This window comes from Nothobranchius furzeri, chromosome 9 (genome assembly GCF_043380555.1).
Source record: "Nothobranchius furzeri strain GRZ-AD chromosome 9, NfurGRZ-RIMD1, whole genome shotgun sequence".
Lineage (NCBI taxonomy): Eukaryota > Metazoa > Chordata > Actinopteri > Cyprinodontiformes > Nothobranchiidae > Nothobranchius > Nothobranchius furzeri.
In genome coordinates, this window is record NC_091749.1 from 52,525,595 (window position 1) to 52,547,329 (window position 21,735).

A 21,735-nucleotide genomic window follows, 5' to 3' on the forward strand; every position below is an offset into this window, starting at 1 on the left:
GTTTATTTCCAATCTGAAAACTTGGTTGGTTTGTAGTTTCAAAGCTGACGTGTCTTCTGTACAGAGTGGAAGGCTGCCTCCCTTTCTGCCCCGCCCACATGGTCCTGGATGAGATCACCAGACGCTGTGTCTACGTGGAAGACTGTAAGTAGCATTTGCTGTGATTATGAACTGCAACTACATGAATTTATTGTGTCTGTTTCCCCAACAGGTATTATGGTTCCAGCTGTTGTGCCACCTGTGGCTCCATCTATTGCACATGTCACTCCTTTATCATCCACAAGCACTGCTGCCTTCAGCACCCTCCTGATGGTTTCCACCACTACCCCTGTCTCTCCACATACAAGAGTACAAGTCACCAGCATTCCTCCTGTGAGCCCCTACACCGCCTCCTCTAAGCCACATGACACCATCACTCCACCTGTAACTCCATCTTTCACAACATTACCTCCTGCTGTGAGGCCAGAGGTGGTGGAGCCATTGCCTACCATCACAGTGACAGAAGCTCCTCCCACAACGTTAATGAGGAGCACTATCAGCTCATATAACACCACCACAGCCAGGACAAGCAGCACCCCCATCACAACATCCTCCACCAAGTCGACCCATTCCCCTCACTCATTCTTCACCACCACGTCTGTAACCACCACTGCAGCACAAACTACAACTTCTGGTGAGGGGCCAACCTCTTTCAGTTCTTCTACTGCTGAACGTCCAGAGAAAGACACGACAGAAACAACAACACGTTCCACATCTTCCAGCCCGGTTCCCGCTCCGCTTCCGGAGATTTCGGTAGTGACAGACAGAATGACTGTTCCCAGTTCAACTACTACTGTGGACACTGGCACTATTACTGAAACCCCTACTGCAGAGGAGACAACAACAGCAGCTGTTATGCTGCCTGGTTTACCAAGCACGAGCTCCACAACAGCTCCTCCTGGTCCATCTTCACCTCCTGTAGAAACAGGAACTGTATCTTCCCCAAGAGTAACTTCAGCAAAAACTATCAAATCATTCACAACAGTTTCACCTTCTACCTCCAGCAGAATGACAACAACGACAACATCCCATCCTGCAACCACAGAAAGGGGAATTTACACCATTCCTACTGACCAAACAACTTCTACAGTGTCTGTGTCACCAACACCCACCATCTACGCTACACCCACCACAACCTCACCATCTGCGTCATCCTCAACTGCTGCAGAACAGCAAACAACCACAAGGAAAGTGGCCATACATGAATCCCCCACACCTACACTTCCACCAGTTTCAAAGATCACACACACCACTACGTCTACCACTTCTACATCAACAGCCTATACTGGAAGCACTTCTTGGTCCGCAGCTGTCCCAGTAACAGCAAGAACCACCACCAGAAAGGCAACTTCAGGCCCACTGGTGGTTCCAGAAACAACCACTGTGTCCTCCGGTCTTCTGTTTACCACAAAACCTTCCACCAAAACTACTGCTGTACCACCATCACCAACTCATCCTGTCTTTACTGAGCAGACGTCTGAGCCATGGCGTCCACCGCATTGGGAGACCTCCTTCACTCCAATCTACAGACCTACTTCAGAGCCAACATTAGAGGTGATCGATAGAACTACTGTTTTCCCCCATATTTCACTCACATCAAAACCATTTCTCACATCTTCATCATCATCTACTGAAGCAGCCACCACCACTCCTACAACATCAGAAATTCCCTCTCCAGACATTGGAGCCACCACAACAAGGAAGCTGGTCACACCCCCATCGCAACCTGTGCCTAGAACTCCTGAGACATCCCTCACCACAGCCCAAAGAGGAACCACATCAACGGCTGTTACCAGCACCAGCCTTAGTCCAGTTACAGACAGACTGCAGCTATCAACCAAATCTACAACCACCTCATCTTCATCTGTCTCTCCGGTCCACACAACAATATCTGCAATAGCTTCAAATGTAACCATGGTCCTGGAAAAACCCACAACCCAGTATGTGTCCACGTCAAGAGCTACACCCTCCACAACATCTACCACCGTCACACAGACATTCTCCCCCAGAACAACACCCAGAGTTCCTGTAGCAAGAGTTACCCCTAGAGTCACCTCAACAACCAGACCATTTACGTCTAGGGTCACCTTGGCAATGAGGCCAACTGCCACGTCAGGGGTGACATCTACAACTACTGCAACACCAATAAGTACAATCAAACATGTTGACTCATCTGCATCAAGACCCCACCCAATAACCTTAGTAGCACCATTTTTGTCTCCATCATCTAAAGCGATTCCCACCAGAGACTCAACCACACCTGGAAGGACGTTATCACCCAAAGAGGTTGATTTGCAACCACCTACACCGAGGCCACATGATGTGATCACTTCCACCCAGCAACCTGGAACTCCAGCTCTCACTAAAACTTCTCCTTCATCGTCCACCACGACCCAGATGAGCCACACAAGTCCAGGTGAAACACCTTCTTCAGCTTTAACTTCCCTCCGCACAGCGGTGGAGACAACAAGCCCTTCTGCAGAGCCATCAACATCTTTGACAGTAAAACCTATGAGGATGTGCACGGTAGGTTCACTCATCTTTTCAATTTTTGCTTTTCAACTTTATACCAGGTTTGTTCCATCAATACTTCACAGCAAACAGTTTAGACATTAAGAGGTAGAATCATGCAAACAGCTCAGAGAATTAAGGTGTGGTTGAAGCCCGGGGCACACCGGAGGCAGAGATTTTGAGAAGTCAAGTGGTCGCACAGGACGCGCCGCTGAGCGCTCATTGGAAAGTTGTGCGATAGTCATAACATCATGCGGCACTTGAGAACAGAAAGCGGGAAGTGACTCTATTGTTTAAACACGATCATACTTCCCGTCATGTTTTGTAAGACTCAAATTCATTAAAAATGGGTAAGTTTGCTATTTATTTGAATATTTTAAGATCAATAGTACTTTAAAGTTATCAAACATGCGGCTGGGTTTGTGCAGTAAACCCATTCCCTATCTGTTGTAAAGTACTCCATAATGTTGTAGCGCTTGAGATAGAACTGGTGCCTATCTTCAGCGCCTCAGCGTGGCGCTGCCCATATGCCCACTCCCATGAACTATAATGGCTTCTACTTAAAATGACGGCGTGGTGCGTGAGCAATGCGGCACGTCCGCCTCCGCCTCCGGTGGGTCCCAGGCTTAAATATTTTAAATGAAATGTTCTTTAAAGATAGGAGAGGTGTTCCTGACAGAAGCTGTTCAAGCAAGCCACATTTTGAAAAAACACAATAAAAAGTTTCAACCCCCTAAGACATACCTCCAGAACACAGGGGAACGCTGGACACCACCGATACTAGGGATGAGCGAGTACACCACTGTTTGTATCTATACAACCATCTAAATGATCTGTAGCTGTACTTAGAGTGGGCGGAGTCCAAATCTTAATTGGGTGTGGTTTAACCAGAAGAGGGCAAGATTTAAACCCATCCATCCAGCTTATCTGGAGTCGGGTTGTGGAGGCAGTAGTCTAAGTCGAGAGGCCCAGACTCCCCTCTCCCCAGCCACTTGGGCTAGCTCTTCCGGGGGAATCCCAAGGCGATCCCTGGCCAGATGAGAGACATAATCTCCTACATGTTCTGGATCTCTCTTTAGGCCTCCTCCCGGTTGGATGTGCCCAGAAAACCTCACCAGGGAGGCATCCTAACCAGAAGCCCGAGCCACCTCAACTGGCTCCTCTCAATGTGGAGGAGCAGCGGGTCTACTTCAAGCCCCTCCCTGATAACCAAGCTTCTCACCCTATCTCTAAGGGAGAGCCCAGCCACCCTGCGGAGAAAACTCATTTTGGCTGCTTGTATCCGTGATCTCGTTCTCTCAGTCACTACCCAAAGCTTGTGCCCATAGGTGAGGGTAGAAACGTAGATCGACCGGTAAATCGAGAGCTTTGCCTTCTGGCTCAGCTCTCTTTTTACCACAACAGACCAGTACAACGCCCGCATCACTGCAGACGCAGCACCAATTTGACTATCTATCTCACGCTCCAGTTGTCCTTCACTCGTGAACAAGACCCTGAGATACTCATGTGTAGCACACGTGTAATAAAACATGTATGTTGGAGATTTACAGAAAAACAGTAGTGGGCATGCACCAACATCTGGTATCAGTCGGTGTGTGTAGTGCAGCGCTGTCAGAGTGAAGGTAGAGCTCATCACTTCTTTCTCTTGCACTTCAACCATGTGTTTGAACAGGAAATGCATTAATTTCAGCTAATTTGACAATAAAATCACACAAAAAACAAATGTATAAACCAGTCAAGAGGAAGAACTGGTTTTACGATATATCGTTGTTAGTATTTTACTGTCATGATGAAAAGGGAAGCACTGGCGTCCCTGACTGAAGGTCACTGCTTCAACTAAATATGACAATAGCTACTGATCACTCTGCTTTGTATTTCCTTTGTTTAAAATGTATTTTTATATTTTATTCAGCCTCCATATGCAGAGATAATTGATGAATGCACAAAGTACATCTGCGTCAACAACCAGCTTGTCCTGTTCAACAAATCCCAGAGCTGCCCCTTCACAGCCAAACCTCCGAACTGTGGCCTGCTTGGCTTTGCTGTTCTGGTCAATGGAGACAAGTGCTGCCCTAAATGGGATTGCCCATGTGAGAAAATAAAAAAGCATATATCTTAAAAATAAATGCCCTTAAACGTCTTCCTCGTATTCATGCAAGTGTCGGATTATTCTTTTCCTCTTGTATTCCTGCTGTGTGTTGCAGGTCGATGCTCGATGTATCCTGATCTGAATGTGATCACGTTTGATGGGAACAGCTTTGCTATCTACAAGGCTGCTTCGTATATTGTGTCCCAGCTGCTCAATGAGATGCTCAGTGTTCTGATTCAGGAATGTCCTGCTGACTCGGAGTCCCCGGTGAGACACATAATCCCAGGAACCAGGTTTTCTGATAGTCCTACGACTGCCTGACTTACGAGGGGTTTTGTTTTGTTTTGATGAACTTTTCAAAGCTCACCTGGAATTTCACCAATCTGTGTCTGGTTTCGCTCAACATCACACATAAATCCAACCACGTCGTCATCAACAGGCTGCAGAGGAGAGTAAGAGACGTAATCGTGTTATTGGTCAAACTAGAATTTATTAAACTAAATAATTTTATTGAATGAGATCTACTTTGTGTTTTCTGTCAGCTCTATGTCAACTCCCGTTACGCTAAGCCTCGCTTCAAAAAGTTTGGATTTGAGATCTACGACACAGGCAACATGTATCTGATCCGCAGCCCAGAGGGCCTCAAGGTACAGTGGTACCACAGCACCGGCATGATGGTGATCGACACTGACATCTCGAGCAAGAAGCTGCCAACCATGGGCCTCTGTGGTAAGAGCAAAGCAAATAATTTGATTGTTTTGGTTCATCATTAAAGGCCTACTGCAGCCTGACAATCAAGCACTCTGAGTTTCATAATCTGATTAAATGAAAGGGAAGTAGGCCACCCGCTTCGAATGTTATCACCCCATTTAATGGTCCTTACCAACTGTTATCATCCTAATTGAACAGTCCCAGAGAGCCAGTCCCACCTCTATCTCCTAGGAGACCAGAAGGTTGTTATCCCCCATCTAATCGCAGATAACAAGCCTTCTCCATGACTCGTTTGTTCACCCCAGAGTTTTTTCCCCAAAATTTTATTTCTTTCCCTGAACAACCGTTGAATGGGGTGATAACATTCAAACAGGCAACCTCTACGCTAGCTCATTTAAACATTTGTTGTGCAAAATAGATTTTGGACAAGTCAACATGCTGCAGTCTGGGTAATCTTCACAATCTTCAGAAAAGCACAGAAATTAAAAAGATTTATGTTTCTACGTGTTTCTAGACCTATACCATCTGCTGCAATGTCAAAAAGCTACTTTCTAGTAGAACTACAATGTTTTTGCAAATATATGAATAAATATCAACTGTATAAACTGGATTATTTTAAAAGCATATGCTGCTATTTTTTTTACTGTAATTCTTTTACATGTAAATATCTTGAAAAACCAGAGAAGCTAGACAGTTTTGAATTTAGACAATTCTAAATTAAATGTTTTAGGCAGAACAGCTCCAATCTGCAATAAGGTATGTTTTAGAGACATGGTGCTGAGAGAAAACTCAAACTGGATGTGAGGAGACTTAATATATTTGCAACATTTGTCACATTCTGACCTTTTTGGCCTTTCTCTTGCAACCCTCTCAGGTTTCTGTGATGGAAACCCGGCCAACGACCTGACTCTGCCCAACGGCACCACGCTGGGCGTAAGCGAGGATCCAGCCTTGTTCATTGACAGCTGGCAAGTTCCCAACACCACCAGCTACATCAGCTACAGCCGCCGCCGTGATCACAACTGCTCCACTAGCGACTGCTCCCGCTGCCTGGTCATGCTGGAGAACCAGACCTTCACCCCCTGTCATGCCTTTGTATGTTAAGCCCACTCTGAACTGGTTTAGTTACAGCTTGGTTCTGAGACCCAGAAGATGTTGTTTAGAGTTAGGTGAAGCCTACAACAGATGGGTCCAAATAAAAATCATCTCTTATCTGCAGGAAAACCTGGTATCCCGATGACTGGAAACCTTGTTTGATATTTGCAACTACAGCCTCCACACACTAGATGTCGCTTTGGTGTTTGTGTTCCATTATTAACCTTTGAAAAAAGCTGTTGTCTCAAAGGGCAAACAGAAAATGTTTGAGCTGAAGGTTTTTAAAATTGGGTTTCCTTTGTTTTCAGGTGCCTCCAAGCATATTTTGTGAAGTTTGGATTAAAGACTCAGAGTATGTCAAGAATCAGTGCGTCGCTCTGGCTGCATACGTTGCTTCATGCCATAAATTCAATATCTGCATTGAGTGGAGGAGCTCAGATTATTGCCGTAAGACTTGTTTTAACAAAATAATTATGTGAAAAGTATAAATAACTCTAGATTCAAGTATTCATAGTGTGTATTGTCATTTCTAGAAATGAATAATGTGGTCCAATAGAATAAAAAATGAGACATTTTTTTTCCTGCAGCCTTCATTTGTCCTGATGCTCTGCAATACCAGGCCTGTCTACCAGCATGTACGTCTCAGTCGTGTCCAAATTACGACTTTGACGCAGATCCAGACCAGTGTTCAGGTCTAACTGAGGGATGTGGGTGCCCAGAGGGAACTCTTCTCCACCGGCCATATTCTGCACTCTGCATCTCCCCTGAGAAATGTGGTAAGAGCGTCATTTAGTGCCCTCAAATTAATGAAAATTTAGGAAGGTTTCTTATTTTTGTTTTAGAAAATCTTTGGCCTTCCAAATTAATGGAAAAGAAAAAAAAACTTTTATCTCAGTTTTTTTCAAACAGAGTGTGGAAAGCGGTCAGTGCAGTATGTCCTCCAGAAATCTAAGCCTATAGCAGCATAACTAGAGATAACTCAGGATAACTTAGCCTTTTAGATGGAAGCATGTGGGAGGCAGGGCAAGGGAGAACCATCTTTACCGATTGTATTCCCCACTGTGTACTCCACTTCTCTCTACTCCCCCACTTGTCTGAACCTGGGCTAACATCAGAATTTAATCGTAGGCCCTATCAAATAAAAAAAGTTTTAAGCCTGGTCTTAAAAGTAGACAAGGTACAGTGGTGTGAAAAACTATCTGCCCCCTTCCTGATTTCTTATTCTTTTGCATGTTTGTCACTCAAAATGTTTCTGGTCATCAAACACATGTAACCATTAGTCAAAGATAACACAAGTAAACACAAAATGCAGTTTTGAAATGATGGTTTTTATTATTTAGGGAGAGAATAAAATCCAAACCTACATTGCCCTGTGTGAAAAAGTAATTGCCCCCCTTGTTAAAAAATAACCCAACTGTGGTGTTTCACACCTGAGTTCAATTTCTGTAGCCACCCCCAAGCCTGATTACTGTCACACATGTTTCAATCAAGAAATCACTTAAATATGAGCTGCCTGACACAGAGAAGTAGACCAAAAGCACCTCAAAAGCTAGACATCATGCCAAGATCCAAAGAAATTCAAGAACAAATGAGAACAAAAGTAATTGAGCTCTATCAGTCTGGTAAAGGTTATAAAGCCATTTCTAAAGCTTTGGGACTCCAGCGAACCACAGTGAGAGCCATCATCCACAAATGGCAACAACATGGAACAGTGGTGAACCTTCCCAGGAGTGGGCGGCTGACCAAAATTTCCCCAAGAGCGCAGAGACAACTCATCCGAGAGGTCACAAAAGACCCCAGGACAACTTCTAAAGAACTGCAGGCCTCACTTGCCACAGTTAAGGTCAGTGTTCACGACTCCGCCATAAGAAAGAAACTGGGCAAAGATGACCTGCATGGCAGATTTCCAAGACGCAAACCACTGTTAAGCAAAAAGAATATTAGAGCTCGTCTCAATTTTGCTAAGAAACATCTCAATGATTGCCAAGACTTGTGGGAAAATACCTTGTGGACTGATGAGACGAGTTGAACTTTTTAGAAGGCAAATGTCCCGTTACATCTGGCGTAGAAGTAACGCAGCATTTCAGACAAAGAACATCATACCAACAGTAAATATGGTGGCGGTAGTGTGATGGTCTGGGGTTGTTTTGCTGCTTCAGGAACTGGAAGGCCTGCTGTGATAAATGGAACCATGAATTCTACTGTCTACCAAAACATCCTGAAGGAGAATGTCCGGCCATCTGTTCATCAACTAAAGCTGAAGCGATCTTGGGTGCTGCAGCAGGACAATGACCCAAAACACACCAGCAAATCCACCTCTGCATGGCTGAAGAACAACAAAATGAAGACTTTGGAGTGGCCTAGTCAAAGTCCTGACCTGAATCCTATTGGGATGCTATGGCATGACCTTAAAAGGACGGTTTATGCTAGAAAACCCTCAAGTAAAGCTGAATTACAACAATTCTGCAAAGATGAGTGGGCCAAAATTCCTCCAGAGCGCTGTAAAAGACTCGTAGCAAGTTATCGCAAACACTTGATTGCAGTTATTGCTGCTAAGGGAGGCCCAACCAGTTATTAGGTTCAGGGGCAATTACTTTTTCACACAGGGCAATGTAGGTTTGGATTTTGTTCTCTCCCTAAATAATAAAACCGTCATTTCAAAACTGCATTTTGTGTTTACTTGTGTTATCTTTGACTAATGGTTAAATGTGTTTGATGATCAGAAACATTTTGAGTGACAAACATGCAAAAGAATAAGAAATCAGGAAGGGGGCAAATAGTTTTTCATACCACTGTATCTGCCTCACAGACTAAAGCTGAGAGCTGGTTCCACAAGAGAGGAGCCTGATAGCTAAAATATCTGCCTCCCATCCTATTTTAGTAAACCTACGATCTTAGAGCAAAGTGCTCTGTTAGCAACATATGGAACAATAAGATTACTGATGTGTGATTGATCATTAAGATTGATTATTAAAAGCTTTGTAGCCATTTGTATGTATGTATGATTACTGATTTTTTACAAATACATCAAGTCAAAAGTCACTGATAATTTATGCCTTTTAGCCCGAGTTGGGTTTTGGTTTCAATCTCTGTTAGTGAATTCAGTAAAAATTCAGACATTTCTCTCTGAGGTGCAGCTCTTGTGTTTCTGCAGCCTGCACTGACAGTTCTGGCATTCCTCGTGCACACGGTGAGGTCTGGAAGGCCTCTAAAGATGGCTGCTGCATGTACCGCTGCGACAACGACACTATTGTTCCAGTGGAGTACAACTGTTCCAGCACGCCGGCGCCTGTGTGCCATAGAGCAGGCGAGATGATCATTAGCATGGCAGACGACACCAGCTGCTGCCCGTATAAAGTCTGTGGTGAGGCTAGAGAACAGCTGTTGCTGCTCAGTTCTAAAGCATTTTACACAACAGCCAACCGCACTGCATATTAGAAAAAAAAAACTAGAAAATGATCTAATGTGTGACTGTGCAGTGTGCAACCAGAGTCTGTGTGGTCAGCTCCCTCCGGAGTGTAAATATGGAGAGAAGCTGGTGTCGTACTACAAACCGGACTCTTGCTGTCCACAACACGTGTGTGGTAAGTTTCTAAAGTGCACAGGAAAAAGACTCCTTTGTTAACGCAGGAGTTTTCTTGTTATTTATTATATAGCTATGTAACTACCATATGTAGGTGTTTTTCTCACCTGCAGACAATGTAGTTTAATTTGTTCCTGCTAATTCAGACACCGAGTCAACCCTCTCTGCTAACGAGTGACAAGAAAGCTTGTAAGCATGTTTTATGTGATTTTAACATTGCAGAGTGTGATCCTGACCTTTGTGAGTCAAGCATCATCCTCACCTGCAGAGAAGACCAGACTCTGATCACCACCAGAGCTGATGGCAGCTGCTGCTTGGCCCATATCTGCAGTCAGTTCAACTTGTTTCATAACACGTTCTCTATCAGTGAGCCACTGTTGGAGTTAACAGTGTTGTTTAACTCTGTGTGTCTCCTCTAGTGTGTTCCCCTTGTTTGGAGAGACCTCCCTCCTGTCAGGACGGTGAAGTCATGACTGTTGATGGCAATGCCACCGATCAATGCTGCCCTGCCTACCAGTGTGGTAAGCATATACACTGCTTATCCCCCCTCAAACTCATTCAAGATGGCTGTTTTGTACTCTATTTCTATTTTAAAAATCTAAAAATGTTGGTCCTATTTTGACAGAAAAGTCTCATCTTTACTGGTGTAGTGCACATACCAAAATTTTCGTCTCAGCATTTTAGCTTTAGCATTCATTTAAGCGGCATTGTCCGTAGATGTCCACATCGTCAGATAGACAGTCTCATAAGTGCTTAACCAAGGCAAACTTATGTAAGTATCTTGTTGCTTCAGTTTAACTCTGTTTCAGATGTTTCTTGGTATTGTTGTGTCTGTGTGTGCAGACTGTGATCCCTACAGGTGTCCACAGCTAAGCTGTCCTGTTGGCATGTCTGTGGTATCTGTGTCCAGTCCAAACCGATGCTGTCCCAACCAGACATGTGGTAAGCTACAGCACACATCCTGCTGCCTTTTAGATTTAAGATCCAAGCTAAATATTTAGTGATAGAGATAGTGAGTGTCTTTCTGTTTTTCTTTTAGAGTGCTCCTGTGAGAAAATCGCCTCCCCTAAATGTGGCCTGGTACGTTCTCATCAGTATCATTAGCCTGGGTGCAATACTGTATAATTATGTGTCTTATATTTGAAAATGACTGCGTGGATGTTTGACACATGTCAAGAAAACCCTCATGAAAACATTTACTAACTCTAAAATAAAACCAATAAAACAATAACTCTACAACCCACAATGTGTCGGGTCCATACACCCTGCATCGACACAGTGTATCTAATGAACCAGCGGCACAAAATAATAATAATGATGAAATATACTGTTTTTATAGATATGTATTATGTTTTTGACATTTTGATCATGTCTATAGGGAGAAGCTGCACAGCTGGACCGGTCCTTTCTGTCCGACCCACAGAACCAGTGTGCCTGTAAAAGATACAAGTGTGGTGAGTTCTGTTCCACACGTTAAACAGAATAAACTTCCTACAGTTTCTGGTCTTACTCAGTAAACAATAAATATGTAAAGATGTTGTCAGTGTTGCACCGTCGCCAGGTAAAAACTCAGCACTGCATTTGAATTTAAATCTGCCGTCGCTATTGGCTAAGAGGTATGCTATGATGTTAGATGGTACATTATGATGTCACAATGTCGTGAGTGTGTGTATTTGTTAGCGGCTCCACCCTCTCGGTCTGCTACGCAACAGCATTTGTTGCATTTTTCAAACAGGAAGTGGGAGCGGAGTAATACTCTGGTAGGGGGTTACTTGCTCTTTAAATCAATCACTGACATACATGAAAAACTAAATACAAAAGTGTTTCAGGACGTTCAAAGCTAAAAGGAACTGAGTTGCCCCCTAGTGGCTGGCTGCAGTACAAGTTTTAGCTTCTGTCTGATGTAAAAATGGTATTTTTTTGCCATCTTTGGATGTTTACTTTTTAGTTTGATTTGTTCTAAATAACGAACTTTCCCAATTACATTTGATCAGTGTTTTGAGAGATTTAAAGCTACAAATTAAATCCAAACCTGTGATCTCTGCCTCTGCTGTGTCTGTATCCAGTACGCGAGGCTGTGTGTGTGTTTGGAGAGCGTGGAGTTTTACGCCCGGGTCAGATTCTGGTGGAACACGGAAACGATGGCTTGTGTTACAGCTGGGAGTGCAGCAGTGCGTTCGACCCAGCAAGTGGATTCTACCTGTTGCGCACCTCCTCTGTCAACTGCTCTGCCCAATGCCAACCAGTAAGACTCACACCAACCAGAGACTTGTGGCTGTTTAGAAAAAAAACTCTGCTTCAATCAAACTTTAAATACTTTATTGTGTCATTGTTATAGTTAACATTCATGAATGAGCATCAAATCTCAGTACAGGGAATGAATAGGAACACACACACACACACGCATGCACGCACGCACGCACACACACACACACACCCACCTGATTAGTCAAAACACAAACAGGCCAGTGGCCTTAGAAAATCTCTACTTCCTTAGAACAAAAATACATTTGACTGATGAATGATAACTGAGGTTGATTTTTTTTACTGTAAATTTAATTACAGTAAAATTAGAGACATCACAGATGATGAGGGCTGAGACTGATATAAGGTTACCATGAGAACATCTTTATACTTTTTATACAGAATAAATTGTGATTATTTTGTCAACAAAACCACATAAATATTTGTCCTAGTAGAGTTTTGAGTCATGTCCTCTTGACCGTGCCCGTTCATCATCCCAGTAGATTTAACCAATGACCACGTGGGTTTTTGTATTTAGCTTGTTTTATTCAGACCCCAACATACTATATTATTACATTTGGGACAACAATAGCTTGATTTCCATAAACTATTGTAACATTATAGCTTTTATAAAATTATTTTTATTTTGAAAATATTCTAAAAGATGAAGGGAAAATTCTATTTCAGTGAGTTTATATTTCAGACCATTCAGAGATTATAAGTGAAAATGGTATCCTGCAGATGTTGAGTTGAACACCATATTAAAGATAACTTTAAACATTACCTCATGATTCCAGCAAAATTACTGATACTATTTTATGAAACCATGGTTCACAACAACAAGACTAATGAGCTTTGGAAACCAAAAAGAACTGACGCTGAATTTTTGGCAAATTTAGGGAAAAAATTCTTAAGATTTTGAATTCTGAAACACAAGCAGTGAGAGAAACAATGCTGCTGGGATCCGATTTAATCATCATGCACAGTTGGGTGTCATCTGCATAAGATGATATAGTACTCAATGATTCTGAATAAGCTGCCCAGAGAAGATAAGGAAAAAAGAACATATGGGGCTGAAAACTCAACCCTGGGGAACACCACAATGGGGAGAAAATCTTGTTGACAGTAGCAGCAATAATTCTGTTGCTGTTTTTGTAGAGTTAAACTGTTTGTTTCTTCCAGAATCAGATTTACATTCCTCCCAAAGACCGGTCGACTTGCTGTGGTGTCTGTAAAAACATCTCCTGCTTCTATCAACATGAAAATGGGACCACTGCTCTATATAAGGTACAAAAAGCCTTTGGCGTGCTTCAATAATTGTAAATATATATATAAAATACACAAACTTATATTCTATAACATAATGTTCATGCTCTGTTTTACTAGAATTGTACCAGAATTTATTAAAATGTGGTTATTTTCCTACTGTTGATGTCTTCAGCCTGGGAAATCCTGGGTGTCTAACTGCATGAGATTTGACTGCAGCGACACTCAGTTTGGACCAACGCTCATCACCTACTCCTACATTTGTCCGCTCTTCAACGAAACAGAATGTATGAAGGTTAGCAGGATAAACAACATGATCCCACAATGTAGTAATAATGGCAAAAAGCCTTTCCTATGACAAAATGATCAAGTACTGTATGTCCGAAAACTTTAATGACAAGTTGATGCTCTTTTAAAGGGATTTTATTAAAAGCAGAGTTATTTAGAAACTAGAGCCTGGTGGATGTTGGTAACATTGTACTCATGATGTCTCAGATTAAATTACTTCCTCTTTATACAGACGGGAAGGGAGAAATTGTACCTATATTTAAAATGTAGCTCTAATTTTCTGCAGTCTAGTGCACACATGCATTGATATGACTATATGTTTTTAAAAGCTTTAAACATGTTTACTAAAAATGAAGTTTAGATAAGTTGATCAATTCTCATTCAAAGGTCAGGATTGTGTTCATGACAAACGTGTGTGTATAAAACTTTAAGCCCTTCGTAATGTTCAACTCAGATTCAAAAGGTCAGCGACCTCTGGTCTAGTGATTAATAAAACTACATTTCCTCACCGTTATCTCACATACCTGTAGTAAAACCACTGATTTACGTACATTTCTACCTTGAGAGCTATCCAGACCAGAGTCTGGTGGCATTTTGTTATTTCTGTTTTAACTTCCTGACTCTTATTTGCTCTTAGATTGGAGGAACAGTCGTAAGTTACATGGACGGATGCTGCAAGACATGTGAGTATCTGATCTGAGTGTAGCAGCAGCAGTTCTGTAGTTAGTGTAGAGCTGTAGGCTGCAGTGGACACTGAAGAGCGCCTTCACCTGCTGCACAACATGTTTGAAACATGTTGGGCCTTCAGCCCAAGTCCACCAGCTTATCTGGATCAGTTCCCATCTGGATCCCAGTTGTTTCAGTTACATAGATCGAAGGCACCCGTCAGTGTGCTTTTCAGTGACTTTAAAGACCAATTACATTTTCTCACTAAAAAGCATCTGATGACATGCAAGTGGGTTTGTTGTTAATGTGCTGCAGCTCACCGTCATGTACCAATCTCACCAGGCACTGGATTCCATCTGTTCCCCTTCCCCGTTAGCCCATTGACTCCCACAGTTAACACAAACTGTGAAAGAGGTACCACAACAACAACAAGGCTTGTTAGTGCCATTGTTGATATTCAACTTCAATGCAATGTTTTTTTCCTTTATGCTTTCCATCTTTTATGACAAACTGTAAAAAGACTAAAACCAAATTTTGCATGCAGACCGGTCCAGACTCTCCTTTCTCCACCTTCTGCTCTCCTTTTTATGGATTGCATCAAGACAACATGCATTGGTTTTGTTGTTTCATTTTAGCTTCATTCCAGTAAATTTCCTTTTTTTAATCATTAAACAGGCAAAGAAGATGGAAAGTTGTGTCAGAAGGTGACCGTGAGAATGACGATCAGGAAGAACGACTGCCGCAGTAACAGACCTGTAAGTAGTTTAGTTATTTTAGTCCTAGCATGCTTTTAAGCTTTAACTAACTACAACGTGAAAGCGATACGTCTTGTGCATGACTTGAGTGTCCTGATGAGTTATTTTGGGTTACACAGAAACTCTGGATGGAGTAGTGGCAATTTATCTCTCAGCTGCTCATGTTTCTGGTCCTAATGCTCTGAAACAGCTGATCCAACCTCAAGAGACGTGGAAGCAGCTCAGTAATAAAACCCGCTACAGGAAAATGTTTTCTGAATGCTGCAGAACACCATGATCATGTTCATTAAAAACATTTTGTTGTTTAGTCTATCATCTGACAGACAAAGGTAGATGCAGATGGTTGTTAAATCAGTTGAAGCTTCTCAATTCTGTTTAGCTTCTGTTGTAGTGGTTAAAGCATGCTAACATCTTTGCGATGTCCTCTAGGTGAATATTGTGTCATGTGATGGGAAGTGTCCATCTGCCAGCATTTACAACTACAACATCAACACGTACGCTCGATTCTGCAAGTGCTGCAGGGAAACTGGTCTACAGCGGCGTGCTGTACAGCTCTACTGCAGCAGTAATGCCACGTGGGTCAGCTACACAATCCAGGAGCCCACCGACTGCTCCTGCCAGTGGTCCTAAATGGCCAATAACCACACACTTGTAGCGAAACACACACACACACACTCATACTCAGAGCTGCATGATTCACATGAGAGGCTGTTTTAGGGTTCAGGTGGATTCAGTGCTTATCAGCAGAGCTGCCTGATGAACGGAGGACTCTAGTAATTCACGATCACACAGGAAGTTGTTGCGGTGCCTCCACTGGCAGGGTGGTGGAACTTCAGAGCAGGAGAAACCCGATTTTAAAGAAATGGTTCTAGAAAATAGATTTTTAAAATCATGTCCTCTGGAGTGTTCTTTTTAAATCAGGAATCAAGGTGTCTTGGAGAAGCTGAGAGCTCGTGTGAGGCTGGCATCAAAGCAAACGAATAACTTGAACTCCTAATTATTATGCAACATTGTTCCTCTCTGAATTTCATTAGCAGTTGATGCAAATTAGTGTCAGCACAATTTTCAATGAGGTTTTGTGTAGGCAAGGCACTGATTATTGATAATGCAAAAACACTACATAAAAATCTAAACTATCCTTTTATTTTTTTTATACGTGCACAAAGATCTCAGATAAGCAAGTTGCTTTTTCTGCAAAAAGATTTGCTCTTCAAATGACCCTTTTCCAGTTGTGCTAAAAGGTTTCCATCTAAACAACATTTAAATGTCTAAATTCTGACATTGAGGCACAGTTTATTTTATTTTCTTATTTTGGAACTCAGAAAATCCAACTTCTGTGTTCAAATGGATGAAAAATGTAAATGATAAAAGAGGTATTAGAAGGTATTTTATGAGTCAGTTTTAGTAATTGCACAACACCTTTACAATAATTATAAAATAATAAAGGTTTCCCTGCTCGGTGGTGCTGCCTCGCCATCGTGACCCTGCAGGAGATGAAGTTGTTTAAGAAAACAGCTGAGCTGCTTTTAGAGAATCAGAATAAATAAAAACCATTTTGAACCAGTCAGAATACGACTTTTTCAGTGAACACAGCCTCAGTTTACATCATCATCTTAGATTGTTACCCAGAATGCCTCATGATGCGCTCATGTTTCTGTAAATAACTGAATTCTTTCATTTGTTTTCAGTTTAAAACCTTTAGAAGTTTCTCTTTTAGAAAGACAATAAACTGTTGATCATAGATTAGGTTTACGTCATACAACAAACACTGCAGTGTGTAACTGACTGACATCAAGCTGTTTGTCAAGCACTTTATTTATTTATTGGAGTTTGATGAAGCACAAACGTTCTGATCTGTTAGAGATCCAGTTGACCCGGCTGGAAGAAGAGACACAACATGAAGCCAAAGCCGGACTCTGACAGAACAAGAACAAAGAAAAACAGAGTGTGTTAAAGATTTTTCTCAGAATTTCCTTCGCTGACACCAACCGAAACATCTGGATGATTACGTTCAAGAGAATTTGCATCACACGTGTGTACATTTGGTTTTTCAATAAATTTTCCTTTGGTAACTCTGATTTTGCTGACCGTTATTACCTGCACTGAGGGATTAATTTATAGCTTTCTCAACAATGCAACATCGGGAATAAGGAAGTTGGGCCTTACTCGGATCTGTTGCTGCTGCGTCACTGTTAGTCAAATACATTTAGGGGAGGAGAACCTGAGACCAGTAGTGAAGTAACACAGCTCTCTGCACATAAATCTGATTTATGGATCCAACAGGTTAAATATCTGGGAAGTTTTAATCAGCATCTATAAAACTCTGTTGAGACTCGTCCTGTTCCAGACACCGTTGGTCAGTCAGCCAGGGAGAAGGGTTCGCTGGGTCCAGACTCGGAGACTTCAGTGGAAGAGTGGCTGTCAGGTTGATGAGTTTGAAGCAGCTGCAGAAACACGTGTGTGTGTGTGTGTGTGTGTGTGTGTGTGTGTGTGTGTGTGTGTGTGTGTGTGTGTGTGTGTACTGTGAAAGTCTTGAGTCATCTTTACATTTTGCTTTGCTTTTGCTGCCAAACAGCCTAACTTTTATTCTCTGCATGCTGCCGTTCTCCAGCTTCTGTGATTTTTCTACATTTTCCTTTGTTCAGTAAGTTGGTTTAGATGCTGCCCTTCTGGATGTGGCAGGCCCACGAGGCGATTGGACTCTATTTTTAAATATGTTATAATTCTCCCCTAAAGTGTTTTTCTGGAGCTTTTCCACTGAGCTTCCCCTTTTCTATGGGCTGAGCTCACATGTTAATCAGACTTTCATTCCAAGAAGACATTTAGCACCGATATGAATTATTAAAAATGAAAATATCACCAAACTCTAAAGGATGCGACAAGTCAACACTTTGTCAACATGGATCCTGGGATTTGGTTCTCTGGTGTTCTTTAGAGTTCTGGATTCATTCAACTTAGTTCTCCGTTCTGCCTAATCACACACACACGGCCCTGGTCTCTGATTACAACATCTGCTGTTCAGATCTGATTTCTTCAGTTTTTCTGGCATACTTTGTTTTCATTTGTACATTAGCTCTGACTTTGTCCAACCACCTGCTGCTTAGATATCCTTTGTCTTTTTCCAATGTTAAAACTTGTCACAAGCAATAAGACGTTGTTATTGAGTCCAGCTAAAAGACCAAAAGAGGTTTTATGCCCATTTCACTCAGGTGCCTGAGTATTTTTGTTTGGACGCTACCTAATTCAAAGATTTTGCTAAACAATCATTGCAAACCTAATAACACTTATAAATACCATTTCCCACCATGAGATGTTAGTTTAAATATCCCAACATTCTGACACAGTTTTGTATTTGTTGTAGGAATCTCGACTCAAACTTTAGTTGTATAGCAGTTTACAGATAAACATGTCAGCAACGTGCTTCACAGACACGAGTAAAAACATCACTCAAAATGTAATATAAATCAAGAAAACAACACAAGCTAATAAGAGATGATAATAAAATAAGCAACACTATCAGTCACCCCACAGAATGTCATAAAAATGGGTCTTCAGCTTCAGTTTAAAACTGCTACAGAGGAGGACTACCGAGTGTGTAATGGCAGCTCGTTCCAGAGCTTTGGAGCTGCCACTGAAAAAGCTCTGTCTCCCCTCGTCTCCAGCTGTGTCATGGTGACCGAGAGCAACGACAGGTCTTCAGAGCGAGGTGCCCGAGAGGCACGCTGCCAGGTACGCTGGAGACAAACCATTCCACGGTTTAAAAACCAATAAAAGAACTTAAAAATGCATCCTAAGGGAGACGGGTAGCCAATGTAGGGTTGCCAATATTGGTGTCCAACTCAAGTCTGCTGTTGCAGCAATAAAAGGCAAAAGGTCACAGAAAAACTCTGGAAAGTCTGTAGAACGTCTAGTCAAGATGACTTCAAAATAATGGAAAACACCAGGATCCTCCGTAGAAGAGTGTTAGAAACAGCTGATTATAATATATAAACAGCCTATTACAATATTCCTGTATGATGCAAAGATTAAAGACAATATATGTATTTTCACTGCAAACAGTCTTACCCCATCAATACCATCAAAATGTTGAAAATTAATAAAATTATGTCCAGTTATTAAGAAACATTGACGGCTTCCTAAAGTATAACCATAAAATGTGGGTCTCCTGCCCCACGTCTTTGGGGGTCGCCATATTAGACGCCATGTTTTCTTCTCTCCAACTCATGTCATTTGCAATTGTAGGATATCCAAAGAAGATTTTGTCCTTCTCGCCTCTGGTTGGCTAGGCGGGCTCTACTGGGATGGGCTGTTTCATTTAGCAGCAAACTGTCTTCCCTCGCCAACAGAACAGCTGCTCTGGGGAGTTTTGTAAATATAATGCAAACGTAGTGATATAATGTCATTTTTGTCTTGTTTTGTAAAATCTTTTTTTCTGTTTATTTAAAACATGAAATGTGTAAAACGTGTGCTTAAATTAAATCTTGTTGCATTTATCACACTGTTGGACTTACTTTACATCTGTTGGCAGACATAAAACCCCCTGCAGCAAGGGAAGACGGTTTGCTGTTATATGAAATAGCCAGTCATAGGAGAGCCCTTCCAGCCAATTAGAATCCAAATGATGCGTCTGGCGTCATTTGGATTCTAGGATGTCCAAGGAAGAGCCCACCTTTCTCGTCTCTGATTGGCTAAAAAGGCTCTACTACAACTGACTTTTTAATATATCAGCAAACCGGCGGTCCTCACTAAGTGCAGACTGTCCTCCTGCCACCAGCACAAAGCTGTTTTGGGGACTTTTGTAAAGAACATATGAACTTGGGGGTCGGGTCCTGACATGTGTGCTGCTGGGAAGAAGGCAGGAACATGCAGCAGTGCCTGGCCTGGGTTCAGGGGCCTCGGGTAGACCTTGGCTCCTCTGCTGTCCCATCACAGGGGAGGGGGAGGTCCAGGAGGGGGAGGACCCAACCTTACCTGGATGTCCTATGTCTTATATATTCTGGAAGTTGTGCAAATGCAGGGATGGGCGTAGATATTCTGCAGGGATGGGGCTGGGTTGGTGCCCTCGGACTCCGTGAGGCTCTGCAATGCTGCTGCTTTGGGCACTGGCAAGATGGGCTGGGGTCTCCATGCCCTGGGTGGCATTTTGACAACAGAGGTGCCTATTGGGGCCAGTGGGGGAGCTGGCTCCCTGGAGGGCTAAGCCCAACCAGCCATTCCTCCCCAGCCACACATATTTCTCTCCTCCTGCTCCCTCACATCATCACACAAACATGCACATAGGACCTTGGGGGGTGGACAAGTCAGGGAGTGTGGGTATGGACTCCATTTCCGCATTCCTGTGGCAACCTGCCCCCCAATTTTATTTGCACCTTAAACACTTCCACCAACGACATTCCATGCAAACATACACTTAGGCCTTGGGAGTGAACACATTCAACGGCATTTGGCAGGGGGATTTTTCAGCCTCATCCCGAGTGCCGGTGCACACTTCCAATTTTAAACTGCACTTAGACACCGAGGGCTGTGGGTGCAAGTGGAGTGGTGTGGTGGCATCAGCTGGCATAGACGAGACAATCCCCGCACTGCCCGCTCACCACAGCCATGGAATACACCTCATCAACACGCACTAACACCATACTGGAACAGGCGGAGGGAGACTAGGGGTCTTAGCACACCTCTGTTGTCGCTTGGCTTCCTGGGGCTGGAGGCTAGGAGGGAGATCTGGCCGTCTGGTTGGGTTCTGGGGTGGTGGGTTGCTGTGCTCAGCGTTGGGCAGGGAAGCCTGCTCATCAGCACCCCAGCAGAAAGGGTTGAACTCTGGGAACCAGTAATGGTTATACCCCATGTGCACCAGTACCGGGACCAGAGTGAATATGGTGTGTATGGGGAGCATGAGTGGGTGTCCGACGTGCATTTTTTCAAGTCTTAGGTTGTATGTGTATGTGTGAGCATGAGGGAGGGAGTGTATGACTGTATATGTCAGGTGGGGCCTTTGAGTCCTCCCTTCTCCTGGGACTTCTTTTCAGGAAATAGATTTTCGTCTCCCCTCTCCTGCCACACCTGGTGTGGAGTGCGGTGCCTTAGTCTACCTGAATGTTCGTGGCTCCTGGGTCAGGGGGTTTAAGATTTTTGGCATCTGCCTGATCAATCCCAGTGGTTGCCTGGTGGGGTCTGGGTCCCTGGGCTCTGCTGGGTCCCCGGCGGGGGTGGTCGCCCCTGGGTCCCGGATCGCTGGGTCCCGGGCTCAGCCGGCTAGGGGGTGGGAGGCTGCGGGCGGGCCTGTGGGCTTGCCCCTGATATCTCCCAGGACTCTGTCGGCTGCTGGTTGTGGCCCCCTGGGGCGATCCTCTGCGCCTCTCTCTGGTTGCAGTCTCCTTGGGGTTCCTGTGTTCTGGGGCAGCGCCTGGATCTCTGGGACTTGGAGCTCCCTCCGTCTCCTACACATCTTTGGGGGGCAGATCTGTGGCCCCTCACGCTTTCTATTGGGC

General features: G+C 43.3%; 1 protein-coding gene across 1 annotated transcript in view; it reads left to right on the forward strand.

Annotated features, from left to right (window-relative positions):
- otog (otogelin) overlaps positions 1-17,325 on the forward strand; it is a 59,236-nt gene extending 41,911 nt beyond the window's left edge. Inside the window, exons 30-51 of the mRNA XM_054731803.2 lie at positions 65-144; positions 212-2,565; positions 4,463-4,640; positions 4,755-4,906; positions 5,002-5,091; positions 5,182-5,368; positions 6,225-6,445; positions 6,754-6,892; positions 7,033-7,221; positions 9,600-9,809; positions 9,925-10,029; positions 10,251-10,358; positions 10,448-10,549; positions 10,872-10,970; positions 11,068-11,108; positions 11,407-11,482; positions 12,095-12,273; positions 13,455-13,559; positions 13,714-13,833; positions 14,464-14,509; positions 15,168-15,247; positions 15,677-17,325. Coding sequence (XP_054587778.2) covers positions 65-144; positions 212-2,565; positions 4,463-4,640; positions 4,755-4,906; positions 5,002-5,091; positions 5,182-5,368; positions 6,225-6,445; positions 6,754-6,892; positions 7,033-7,221; positions 9,600-9,809; positions 9,925-10,029; positions 10,251-10,358; positions 10,448-10,549; positions 10,872-10,970; positions 11,068-11,108; positions 11,407-11,482; positions 12,095-12,273; positions 13,455-13,559; positions 13,714-13,833; positions 14,464-14,509; positions 15,168-15,247; positions 15,677-15,877 — 5,062 coding nt within the window. The 3' untranslated portion in view covers positions 15,878-17,325. The remainder of the gene's footprint in view (positions 1-64; positions 145-211; positions 2,566-4,462; positions 4,641-4,754; positions 4,907-5,001; positions 5,092-5,181; positions 5,369-6,224; positions 6,446-6,753; positions 6,893-7,032; positions 7,222-9,599; positions 9,810-9,924; positions 10,030-10,250; positions 10,359-10,447; positions 10,550-10,871; positions 10,971-11,067; positions 11,109-11,406; positions 11,483-12,094; positions 12,274-13,454; positions 13,560-13,713; positions 13,834-14,463; positions 14,510-15,167; positions 15,248-15,676) is intronic.
- Positions 17,326-21,735: the final 4,410 nt, after the last annotated feature.